General features: G+C 54.1%; 1 protein-coding gene across 1 annotated transcript in view; it reads left to right on the top strand.

Annotated features, from left to right (window-relative positions):
* Positions 1 to 1,172: 1,172 nt before the first annotated feature.
* Positions 1,173 to 13,137, top strand: part of NOVA2 (NOVA alternative splicing regulator 2) — a 30,479-nt gene continuing 18,514 nt past the window's right edge. Inside the window, exons 1-2 of the mRNA XM_082710622.1 lie at positions 1,173 to 1,953; positions 10,689 to 10,832. Coding sequence (XP_082566748.1) covers positions 1,677 to 1,953; positions 10,689 to 10,832 — 421 coding nt within the window. The 5' untranslated portion in view covers positions 1,173 to 1,676. The remainder of the gene's footprint in view (positions 1,954 to 10,688; positions 10,833 to 13,137) is intronic.

The following is a 13,137-nucleotide window of genomic DNA, read 5'->3' on the forward strand; positions in this document are numbered from 1 at the left end:
CTTGTCTCCATAGCAACTAGCTCCTCAGTTCCCTCCAGGAAGACGGAGGGGGAGGATCCAGACTGCAGTGGACCACAACCCCCTCGAATCCCCCTTGGCTCTGGGGACAATGGGGGGGAGGGGACAGATGGGAGGCCACTTCATCCTCCCCAGGCCATCTGCTACCGTCCCCATCCTGGGGACCTAAGAGCATGACAAGGGAGGGGCAGAGTGGGATGGAGCAGAGGGAGGGCCCCCAGCTGCCACAATTACCCCCACCTAAGCCCCCTCTGAGCCTAATCTTGTGTCTGGCTGACACAGGAAGAATCCTTGAAGACAAGGAATTCAGGGAGAACACTGAATATTAGCAATGATCCACTCCAAAGAAGGGCCCCCTACTTCAGGTTCTGAAATTAAGCTTGTCCTGAGTTCAAATCCCTGTTTCCTCTCTGCCTGTCTACCTGTGTGCCCTTGGATGAGCCACACTCCATTTTCCTGAGCGTCCACTTTGTTGTCTGAGAATCAGGTTTTCTTAATGACATGAATAGTAATACTTTGTCTATCTACAAGGGCCAAGACTGTTTTGTTCCCTCTTGTACCCCAGTGTTTGGGACAGTGTCTGACACGTAGTAGGGGGTTTGTAAGTGATGTTGATTGACCTGGGCACCACTGGATGTTAAGCTCAGCTCTACACGGCTAACACAGGTATTCATTAAATTCAATTCCCTGAACCCTTGCAGAAATCCTGTGTTGATTCTTCAAGAGATGAATGAAAGATTCGAGAGGGAACTTCCCAGCTGTCAGAGGTGGGAGACATGTGAAGTGAGATTTCTTATTGGGACCAAGTGACGTCACTGAGGCTCAGTTTCCTTCTCTGTAAAAGGGGATAGTAAGAGTACCAGACAGAGTCGGTTGCTCTTGGAATTAAACGTGGTAAGGTTTGTGAAGCGCTTACTTGGAACCAGAGTTAGCACACAGTAAGTGCTCAATAAACGTACATTACAGGTGAGGGCTGCGGAAGGTGTAGATGAGCCCAGGGTCCTTCCTGTAGCCTGGGGGAGCCTGGTCCCTCTCCCAGCTGCGGGAAAGGGCGTGGTCAATTCAGGGGGCGTGGCCAGGGCTTCAAGGGAAGACCAATGGGGGCGCAGAAGGGCGCGGCCCTGACCGACATGGGCGTGGCTTTGATCGGGTGGGAGGGGCCAGGCCGCTGTGGGAGCCTCCGGGAAGAAGATGCTCGGGCCAGCAGCCACCGCCAGCCCTGTCGCCGCTGCCGCCCGCACCCGCCGCCCCCCGGGTCCCCATTAGCGGCTGCCTCCGCCTCCCACCTCCGGTCCCCCTCCTCCGGCCCCCCGCCCCGAGCAGGGTCTGGGGGGCTCGGCCCTCCACCCGGGGGAGCAAACAAGGGGGTCCGGACCGCCCCCAGTGGCGCGGCCAGTCCCTGGTCTCGGTAATCTTGAGAGAGACCCCACCCTTCAGTTCTCTCCGGGCCGTATTGGGGACCCCCCTTGCCCTCCCGTCCTGCTCACATCCGCTCTCCAGGCTCTCCAGGCTCTGACAGCCCCCCAGAACCAGCTCCCTCCCTTCTTCCCTCTCCAGGGTTCCCCCTCCCCCATCCCTCCGCCGCCGCCCCCTCCCCCTCCCACATCCCCTTCCCTCCCCCTCCCCCCACCCCCGTCCCCCGCCCCCCCCCCCCGACCATGAGGATGATGGCCGCCGGCGCGGTGCACGGCCTCTTCACGGCCTCCGCGGCCCCGCAGCCGCCGCCGCCCCCGCCGCCGCCGCCGCCGCAACCCCAGCCTCCCCAGCAGCCGTCGCCGCCGCCACAGCAGCCGCCGCCGCCGCCGCCGCAGCCGCCGCAGCAGCAGCAGCCGCCGCCCCAGGCCCCCCCCATGGAGCCCGAGGCCCCGGATTCCCGCAAGAGGCCCCTCGAAACGCCCCCCGAGGTGGTCTGCACTAAGCGCAGCAACACGGGAGGTGAGAAAGGGTTGCGACTCGGTGTGGGGGAGCGGGCAGGGGGCCTCGCCTTTCTCCATCCTCCTCCCCCCGCCGTGGCAGGTGCAAGGGCTCTGGGGCGGGGAAGGGCGCCCCTCCCTAGACCCGGGAGCTGAGAGGGGCGTTGGGGAGGGGGCCGGACCCCCTCCCCCTCTCGCCGCTGCCCGGGGCTGGGAGCTTTGTCTGCGATGAGAGGGGATGGGGGGGGAGGGGGTGGTTAAGTGTCCTTGGGGGGCGCAAAGGATGGGGGGCGTGGGTCCTTCTGGGCGGGCGTCTCTGTGTCCTTGAGGGGTGTGTGATGTGACCCTTTCGGGGCAGGGGTGTTCCCGGGCTGGCGTGTCCTGGCGAGGAGGAGGGGAAGGAGTAGAGGAGGCCTGTGGACCTGGAGCTTCCCAGCCTCCCTCCCTGGGGATGTCCTGAGCAAGGGTTGTCCCAGAGGGAGGTGTGCGTGGGCCATGGGCGAGATTGTGCGTGGGGACAAGCTGGGTGGGTGTGTTGGGTGAGATGGTGGAATGGGTGGGTGTGTAAAGCTAGGTGGGAGAATATGTAGCTGGGACAGGTGTGTGTGTATTTGTGTGTATGTGCGCGTGTGGGCCCTGTAAGGCCTGGATGTGTGACATTAAGGATCATGGATATGACAGGAAAGAAGATGTGTGTGCGTGTGTGTTAAGAGACAGGGTGAGATGAGGGGCTGGGCTCTGTGTTTGAGACCCTCAAAGGGGTACGTGTGGCAAGGGAAAGTGTGTGCATGTCACCCTAGAGGGGGGGTTGTGGCAGTGTGACACATTAAGTGAGAGGGTGTGTGTGACATGCAAGGGGGTGTGTGGGGGAAGCTGAATGGGCCAGCTCCGGGTGTGAGCCATGAGAGGCTGTGTGGATCAAGGAAGGCAGTTCAGTGTGTGTGACACCGGCGTGTCTGGGGTGGGGTGGGACCAGGAGAAGCTGGTGAGGGTATGTGACAAGAAAAGGGTGTGGGTGTGACTCCAAAGAGGCTGTGCCTGGGTGTGACACATGGAGGTGTGCAACAGTGACATCAGAGGGGGCGTGTGCGACAAGGGAAGGTGGGTGTATGACGGGAGAGGTTAGGGCTCTGTGGGTGAGCTGCACGAGGGTGTGTAACAACGGAGGGAAAGATAGTGCCTGTGTGACAGGGAATGTGTGTATATGACACCTAAAGGGTATGAAAAGGGAAGAGTGTGTGTGTGTGTGTGTGTGTGTGTGTGTGTCTATAACAAGGGGAGGGGGTGTGTGTGAAATGGTTGAGTATGTAACTAGAGATCTAGAGATGCGGGAATGTTTCTATGTGTGAGAGAGACAAGGGATTGTGTGTGTACGTGTGTGATGTCTGAGTGTTTGACAACACAGAAGGTATACGTGTGTAAGACAGGAGGGCCCCCACTGTGTGTGTGACCTGGGGAAGTACGTGTACCAGAGAATAAAAGACAAGCGGGGCGCTCTAGCCGGTGTCTCTCTGGCCAGGGATTCAGGAAGGAGGTAGGGATTTTCAGAGTCTCAGAGCTCAGCCTCTTAACTCCCTGGATGGAGGGAGACCCCAGAGCAGACAAGCCCCTCCCTGCGGTCACCTTGGCCAAAATCTGCTTCCCCTGGCCTTTTCCTCCGGATGGGAGAGGAATGACCTGGGTCAGAGTGCATGCTCCCCATTCCGCCAGGCCCTGTAGTGGGTGGGGTGGGGACCTCCCACCTCCCTCCCCTCCATGGAACACAAGCCAAGTCTCTTTCCTCCATTCCAGCACCACCCTCCCCCTCAACTCCTGCCCAGGTGGGACAGGAATCGGGGACCCCCTGGCTGCCTGTGAGAGGGTGTCCAGCAGAAATTGAAGGAAAGGGAAGTTGGGGGAGGGGTGGGAGGGAGCTTCCTGTCCTTCTTCCTGCTCCCCCCACCCCCAGCACACACATGAATATGTCCCAGCCAACTTCCTTCCCTTCTTCCTGCCCCACTGCCATTCCCAGTGCTGGAGAGAATCAGGGACCCAGGCGGACCCAGGCAGGGACCCAGGCGGTCCCTGGGCGCCTGACCTGGCAGCCCAGCCCTGCCCCTGCTTGTGTGTGTGTGTGTGTGTGTGTGTGTGTGTGTGTGTGTGTGTATGTGTTGGTGGTGGTGGGGCATCTCATCCTTCTTTTAAAGGGGCTGAGGTGCTCCAAATCTGATTGCTTGGGACAGCTCAACCTAACAATAGTCACAGTCAGGCCCAAGTACCTGGCACCTACTAGAAGTCAGGCTCTGAGATATGGGTTAATTTCCTAATACAACACTCTGGGGGAGAGGATTTGAGCTGCTTTTTCGCATGAGGAAAACAGGCTCAGCAAAATGAAGCCACTTTTGCCCAAAGTCACCCAGCTCATAAATTGGTGGAGCTGGGATCTATCCAACCCTGGGCCGTCTGGCTCCAGAGCTCATGTGCTTTAACCCTGGGCATCCTGCCTCCCTCAGCAGCGGGGAAAACTAGGATGAGCCCTTAGGGACCCTCCCCTCCGGTCTTTTCCACCTCCCCTCCTGGTGACCTGTGGGGAAACTGAGGTCCGGAGATGCAAAGGGACAGTCCTCCATTTATAGAGACACTCAGGAGACAGCGTTGGGCAAGGATCCGGGATTTTCAACTCAAAATTGAGGGCTCCTTGCGATAATACTGCCATGAGTGGGGGTGCTCTGTTAACCTCACCCCTTTCCTGAGCCTCAAGAGTCACCATCTGTCAAGTGGGAAAATCACAATAATCACAAGGATAATAGTAATAATCACTACCCGTTTTGCGGCTCTCTGCTTTATAGGCAGTAAGTCATGTAATTCTCCCCACACTCTGTGATGTAATAATTAACCACAGTAAATTATAATAATGGCTAATATCTATGGTCTGCAGAGCACCAGGAAGTCTTATGGAAAAGACTCTGTGCTCGGCACAGACCAATCATGTACTCCTTACAATTCTTGTATGTTCCCCTTCTTAACAGATGTCACACTGAGGCACAGAAAGGCTAAGTAACTTGCCTATGGTCAGTCAGCTAATCAGAGGCAGAGCTGGGGTTTGAACTTGGGAGACTGGCTTCATGATATGGGTAGACACTATAGTGAACCCCATTTCTGGATGAGGAAGCCGAGGCCCAGAGGGTTGAGGGAGACTTCTGGGGATGTAATGACAAGGCATGGCAGACGGGGTCGATCAAGCTCGGGCCCGCAGAGCCAGCCTGCCTGCCACTCCTTCCTGTTCTTGGGGGTTGAGAGAGGAGATGGGGGCTGTTCCCACTAACGTCTGGGCTCCGGTACTGCCAGACACCATTGGTGGGGAGACAAGGCACTTAAGGACAAGAGGACTGGGGAGGGGGCTGGGAGTTGAATGGAAACTCAGGTTAGGAACTCACTCATCAGAGAGACAAAGGGCTGTAGTCTAGCGGGACAACACCAAGGGATGCAACCCACCCGGAGTACAGATGAAACTCTTCAAGGTGTTCCTTGCCCATAGACACACGCACATGTGCACCAGTCACACACACACACACACACACACACACACACACACACACACACACACCTCCTTCCCCACCCCACCCCCTGCCCCGAATGAGTTTCCGGCCCCCAGGTCTTGCTCCCAGCATCCTCGCTGTTTCCCATAAACACAATGTCACCAAAGTTAAGAGCCCCAAGAGTGAGACCTTCCAGGGTCCATCTCATCACAGCCATGGGCTTGGTGTGGGACAATTTATTTCACTGCCCTAAGCCTCAGTCTCCTTATCTGGAAAATGGGAGTCGTTAAGATCTGCTACTACCACTCCGGGCTTTTCTGTGGCTTAAATAGGACTGTATATATGATACACACCACAAATCATCAATACACAGTAGCTGTCGTTACTACGAACGGTGCCACCAAGAATGTCATCGGAGCCTGTTGCGCTGTTGCGCTATCCCGCAGTGCTTCACCCTGTGGAAATCATACCCATCCACCTTTCTTTCACTCAGAGACGGTGTCACAGCTCGAAGATGGCATCACACCTTCGGCATGCCGTTCCCCCCTGCTTCGGTTGTATTGCATTTCTCACGGGAATGGGCAGCACCGTCATTCACAGACTGCCTCACATACCTGCTGTCCCCACCCTCCTGAGCAGTGCTGCTCCCCGCCACCGTGTCGTCTTGTCTTCCACCAGCCACATCCCCACACGCTCCCACAACAGTGTCAACATCACACCCCCTCCGCCTCACACCTCCGTGGAACACACCGATACTTCTGTCCCCAACCCTCAAGCCAGAGCGGGTCCCATAAGCTCGCACCCCAACTTTGGTTTCCCCTAGACCTCCTGTCATTGAAAACAACACACCCCCCACCCCTTCAGCTCTCCCTTTGTCGTTAGTGATCCCCCCTTTAAAACCACCTATCAGGGTCAATTCTCTGATAAAAAGTGTGACTCTTACCACACAGCACCCCAAATCTCTCAGATAGGTCACCATTTTTTTTTAAGATTTTATTCATTTATTTGACAGACAGAGATCACAGGTAGGCAGAGAGGCAGGCAGAGAAAGAGGGGAGAAGCAGGCCCTCTGCGGAGCAGAGAGCCCGATGCGGGGCTCGATCCCAGGACCCTGAGATCATGACCTGAGCCCGAAGGCAGAGGCTTTAACCCACTGAGCCACCCAGGCACCCCTAGGTCACCATTATTTAAGGAGAGAGGGATATTGGTTGCTTTTTGGAAACTCCAGAAGCATTTCTGAAGAAGGTGGGCACAACAGATGATGGGGAGACTAGTAAAGAGAGGACTGCCCCTTCCCAAGGTGGGAATGCTTGAAGTTGTAGCAGGAGGAAAACCAGCAGGAGAAAAATGGGCACCTCTAGTTCTTCAGTCATGGTCAAGGGTAAAGGGGGCTGCCTGAACCCCAGCGGAAAAGCTAACGGGGTGGTGGTGGAAGTAGGTGGGTGTGGAGTTCTGGCATTTAGATCCTACTTCAGTAGAAGGAAGAACTTTTTCACAGGCAGAGCCTTGGTTTCTCAAACCGGGTGGGAGCATGTGAGGTCTGGGGGCTCCGCCTTCAGCTGAGGGTGTGTGTCTCCCCTTGGTGCAAGGCAGGCTGGAAAGAGAGGCCTGGCTTTTTGCTGGGGGACGTGGGACTCACCGAGTGCATTAAAGGGGAGGGGGCAAGCATACTCCCAAATGGGAAAGACATGCAAAGGATTCTGAAGAGGATCAGAGGGGTCTGTTGGCCACAGTGGGGACTACTGTCCTGTGTTCTGAGCTTCTGCAAGTGGGAGATCCCACCTAGTCATTCTCCATAGGAGGCTGGCTTCCGGTCGAGGCTCCTGGTTTGTACTAGTCTGATACAGGGACCCTCAAGCACCCGGAAGGGGCTTAAGAGGATCCATGGACAAACTTTTTTTTTTTTTAAACCATTGTATGTTTATATTCTATGCTTTGGAGGGGAAAACATAACCAGCCTTCAGACTCTGAATATTAGCAGTGGTTTTTAGGTGTCCTCTTTAAAGAGACGCATTTAAATTTTAAAAAGTGAGTGAACTTGGAGGAAATGGTCTGTGTCATGTTCCCTGCTGTGTCACCAGCACCTCAAACAAGGTCTGGCATAGAGTGGGTGCTCAGGAAGGATTTGTTGGAGGAAGGGAGGAAACAGTACTGAGAGGATACATCAAGGGCAAAGGCAAGAAGTAGTGTAAGAAGGAAGAAAATCAGAGAGATGAGGGACAGGTTCTCGCTTCCATCAGTGAGAGCTCATTCCTCCTCCAAGAAGCAGAGAAAGGCCTGGGACATCCTCTAGGGAGGAAGTGATGAAGGAAGTGGGGTCTCCCCTCCTTCTCCCATTGCCCAATGAAAACCTCAGGCCTCAGAGGCTCGTCTCCCCACTTGCAGAGCACTTATCCTGGGCCAGACGCTGTTAGAAGAACTTTGCTTGTGTTTCTGACATTGGTAAATGTCATGATGATAGTGGAGGTGACGATGGCTAAGGTTTCTTAAGTGTTGCACGTGCCTGAGACCAGCCTAAGTACTTTACGGTTTATCACTTAATTTCCATAGTCCCATGAGGTAGTGCTTTCATATCCCTATTTTGCCGATGAGAATACTGAGGCCCCACGAGGTGAAGTGGTTTGCCCAAGGCCCTGCATCCCGTCAGGGACAAAATTCACACTCAGTCTAAAGCTGTTTCTGCTGTTGCATACAGAGATTCCTGGGGAAGGGGAAGGCAGAGGGCACAGAAAATGGGGTGGGGATGTAATCCCAGTTTTCTTCAGAGTAGATGAATACCTTCTACCTTCAAGAAGGAAGTTGGGGAAGAGGCCCTGGCTGGAGAGAAGATAGGGGTTGAAGTTAAAGAAGGAAAAAGCGGATAGAGTCCTTTGTGAGAATGCCCTCCCCATCTTTCTGAGCCTTTCAGGGATGGAGGATTGGTCTCCCATCTCTTTGACAGGTTTAGGGGTGGGGGCAGGCAAGAGGCTGCCTCTGTGAGCCCAGGGAAGAAAGTGAATTCAAGGGGGGTCAGGATGATTGATGGGAAGGCACTCTGGGGGGCTAATTACTTAATAGGTTTAATGGTCTGATGAGGCAAGTTTAAGTGGATTGCCATGGGCTTAGGGCAACCCCTTCATTCTGGACCCCCTCCCCATACCTATGAAACCACATCCAGTCTCTTGCCCCCACACCCCCATCTTAACACATCAGGGATCCCAGAACCTTCAATCTAAAGGGATCAGGCAGAGATGGGCAGGCTTCCGCCCCCCCCCCCCCCCGCCCTGCCTCCACTTTTACCAGAACAGTTTCTCTTTTATCTGCTCTGTGTGTTGGAGTTTCATGTGAGACATTGAAAATAGGTTTCCTTTGCTTAAAAGAAAAAAAATTTAAAAACCACTAGGGGATGTTTTAAGACCTTAAGCTTTGGAAGCAGAATGGCCTGGCTCCTCCCTTCCTTTCCCCAGTGTTTATTGCATGCCTACTGTGTGCTGGGCCATGGCATGAGTTCCTGGGACACAGGGGTGAGCTCCAGTGGACTTCTGTGGTACCTTGTTCTGAAGGCACAAAACGAACAGGAGAGGATCCATCTCCTCCTCAGGGTTCCAGGAAAGCTTCCAAGAAGAAACAACATTTGAGTGGGGACCTGAAGGACAAGAGGAATTTGCTGTGGGAAGGAAGTTCCAAGCAAAAGGAACATGCAAAGGCCCTGAGGTGGGTGGGAGGAGGGAATATTTAAGGAATTAAGAGGAAGTAGGTCCGATGCACATAGAGGAAGATGAGGACGTGAACCTGGAAAGAAGTACAGGGCCAAGTCACAGAGGATCTAATACTGAGAAGGCTCCAGAATTTCTACCCTATGAGAACTTAGGGACAGCAGTTGGGTTAGAAGGTAGAAGAGGTTAGGCATGTACCTTGAGTGCATTAACGAAGCACTTTACACATGACCAAGAAAACTGGTCCCTAATGAAGAATTACCGCAGCCCCACAAGGGACCACTGGCACCACCTCCCCACCCCTGGGTCTTGGAGACTGTCCTTGAGTGCATTGGTCTTTGGAAAGTGCTAAGCAAGTGAGAACCAAGAACGAAACAGGATTGCACTGGAATCTCAAACCAGTGACTTTCTTGGTGCCCTTGGGCAGCCGACCTTGGGTTGGTGCCTTCACCACCTGCATACCTCAGTTTCCCCCCTCATAAAAATGGAACTCATTATAACTCCTTCATTGGGAGTTGTAGGGAATGGTTGAGGTCAAGCTTGCAAAGCACTCAGCCCAGTACAGGGTCCATATTGAGCGCTGAGGGATCTTCTGGAAACCTAAGTCAGATCCTGCCCCTCCTCTGCTCAGAGCCATCTCTGGTTCCCATGGACCCCATCTCACGTGGAGTAAAAAATTGAAGAGCCTACTGTGGCCCCACCACTACCACCAACCCTCTCAGCCCCTCACCCCCTTCCACTCTTTACCTCTCTGCCTCAGCCCCAGCTCCACTGGCTACCTCACCTTCCCTCACACAACTCAGGCGCAGTCTCACCCCAGGGCCTTTGCACTTGCTCTCCCATGGAGGCACATGTTTCCATTCCCACCTCCACAGCCTGAAAAACAATCAGTCATAAGGGTTCAGAGCCTGGACTCTAAAGCCAGGTTACAAAGTACTGCTTTCATAGCATCAGTGTGAAAATTAAAAGAACTAATATTTGTGTAGTACTTGGAACAGAGTCTAGTGTTTACTAGGTTCTGTAGAAGTGTTTGTTAAACAAAGAATGCCATATTCTTGGGGAGGGCTCTCCTGCCCACCGGATCTGACACTACAGCCCCTGCAATCCCCCTTCCCTTCTCCTGCCCCCTTTTGTGTTCTTGGTGCTGACCACCATCTGACATAAAGCATACTGTCTGTCTCCCCCTCCTTCTAGAAGAATGTAGCTGTGTGAGCTCTTGGCTGAATCACTGAAACTCTCTCGGCCTTATTTGCCTCATTTGCCTGCAAAATCAGGGAGTTTGTCTGTTTTCCTCACGGCTGTTTCACTAGAATACTGCCAAGCGTGTGATAGCAGGTGCTCAGTAACTATCCGTGGAATGAATGAATGAATGAGTGAGGGAATGAATGAAGATCATTATGTGTTTATTCTCCCTGCTGCTATTCTCATGGCCATTGCTCCTGTATGTTCCTTTGATGCCAGGGGTTTCCTATGACCACACCATGCTGAGGGGGAAGACCCCTTCCCCGGCCTCCCTTACCTCCCCTCCCCATGTGCCCCTGCAGAGGAAGGCGAATATTTCCTGAAGGTGCTGATCCCCAGCTACGCGGCAGGCTCCATCATTGGCAAGGGCGGGCAGACCATCGTGCAGCTGCAGAAGGAGACAGGAGCCACCATCAAGCTCTCTAAGTCCAAAGACTTCTATCCGGGTGAGCCCTGGCCCAGGACTCTGCCTTTGGCCTCCTGTCCCTCCCACCTGGGCCCTGGATAAGGGGGAAGAGCTGCCCTTGGGGCAGTCATAGTGATGGGGCTCTCCCCTCCTCCTAAGGGGACAGAGCTGCCCTCAGCCCCAGGGGCCAGGCCTGAGCAGATGGGGGTGGGGGCAGGGCAAGACAATGGGCCTGCTGCATATTCATGAGTTCATTTGCATGATGTGCTGGCAGATGTGCCCCTTCCCACACACCTGCCTCTTTGGGTCAGTTGGAGTTGCTGGAGGGGGGTGGGCAGGGAGGCAGGTGTCAGGGTGTCCCTTGGGGTTGGGGGGCCAGCCAGCCGTGTTGCACACTCCCCCACACACACACTTCTTTTCCCTCACTCTTTCCCTTTGGATTTCTCTGTTACCCCATCTTGCCCAGTTTGAGTCCCACTGGTTTTCTCTATCTGCGTCATTCTTCCCTATGTCTCTCTCATTCTGTTTCCGACTTTCCCATCTCTTGCTCCCCAAGTCTCCATTCCCATCTACCTCTCTCTGGCTCCTCCTGCTCTTCTTTTTGTTTCTATCTCTCTGATTCTGTTTGGCTGTCCCCCACCCCTCATCCCCATCCGTCCGTCTTGTCCATCTCTGTTTTCCCTCCTCTCTTCCTCCTCTCTCTCCCCCTTCTCGTCTTCCCACCCCTCGCCCCATCTTTTTCTTGCCCTCTACCTCTCATTGTCTCATATTTTTCTTTCTCTTGCTCCTTAACCCTCTCTGGCCAGTCATTCACTCAGCCAATATCCAGTAACACCCCCTAAATGATCTGCTGGATTGCCCCTCATTTCTTCCTGACTCTAGTCACCCACCTCTCCCTTCATGTTTCTTTCCCAGTCTCAACCCCCACATACTTTTTCTCTCCTTCCTCCAAACCAGCCTCTTTTCTGCCTCTCCTCCAGCTCTCTCTCTCTGGTGGCCATAACATTTCCAAGTCCCCTCCCACCCTCTACTGTCCCCTGCTTTATCTGTCACCCCCTCTAGCTCCCCCTCCCAAGACCAGTGCCTGAGCTTTGACATCTAGAGATGTCCCCCAGGAAGGGCCCCCAGAATTGCATCTTTGGACCAGAGCTGATTCTAGTTCATCCTTAATCCCCTTGGATTTTTTAGGTCAAACACCAAAGCTGGAGCCCAGGGTCAGGACACATTCATATTCTCTCTCTCTGTCTCTCTCTCTCTCTCTCTCTCTCTCTCCCTCCCTCCTGCCTCCATCCACCCTGCCGCCCATCTCACTAAGCAGCTTTGGCAAGAGGTTTAGGGAACTGTCCAGGGAACCAGGCACACACCCCCAACCCTGCTTTCCTCTTCTACCCTGGCCCAGTTTCCCCCACACATCCCCTGGGCCACAAGATATGGATAAGACCTCTGCTTGGGGCATATGTCCGAGGACTCTTGGTCCCTTATGCTTGGATCACATTCTGTGACATGAAACACATCGTCTCCTCCCAATTCAGTGACATACCCCACAGGCCAGGCATCTGAGAACCCCAGAGGATGGGACAGTCATTGGCTTTCTTGGGCCAAATACTATTCAAACAAGCAACATGAGCCAGCATTTCTCCCCAGCCCCAGGAATGTGTCCAGCGCCCCTTCCCCACTGCTGACATGGAATTTTCAGATCATAAAGCTTGTGCCACCTCATAGATTCAGGACATGGCCCCACACATCCTAGTCCAGCCCCTACGACTTCCTACGACCCACAGGAACACAAGAAATGAGGGTGCTACCGGTTGAAAGGAAGAGCGTTTTTCACTTTGCTCCTGGCTAACACCCTTTCATTCATTTATTCAACCTACATTCTCTGATTACCTATTCTATGGACAGAGATGAGGATATCCCCCCTTTCCCTCACAGATTTCACGGCCCAGTAGGGAAGACAGACTGAACACCAGCAATGACCCAGCGTGGTCAGGGCTAGGACAGGGATGCTCAGAGAATGGTGGCAGCCCAGACAGGGCACCTGACCCAGCCTGGAAAGGTCAGGGAGGGCTTCCTGGAGGAGGGGCCCAGAACAATAAGTAAAAGTGAGCTAGATAAAAGCAAGGAAGAGCACTCCAGAAAGATGAACTAGCATGTTCAAAGGCTGGAGGGGGAGTTTGTTCACTGTGACTAAAGCAGACAGAGCAGATGAGAAATGACAATGGTGAAACACACAGACAGATGGACACACACATACACATGCATGCACACACACACACACACACACACTCACTTGTGTCTACTACATGAAACAAAAACCTACCTGACCGTTATCCCCAAGAGAGGGG

This window comes from Mustela nivalis, assembly GCF_964662115.1.
Source record: "Mustela nivalis genome assembly, chromosome: 18".
NCBI lineage: Eukaryota > Metazoa > Chordata > Mammalia > Carnivora > Mustelidae > Mustela > Mustela nivalis.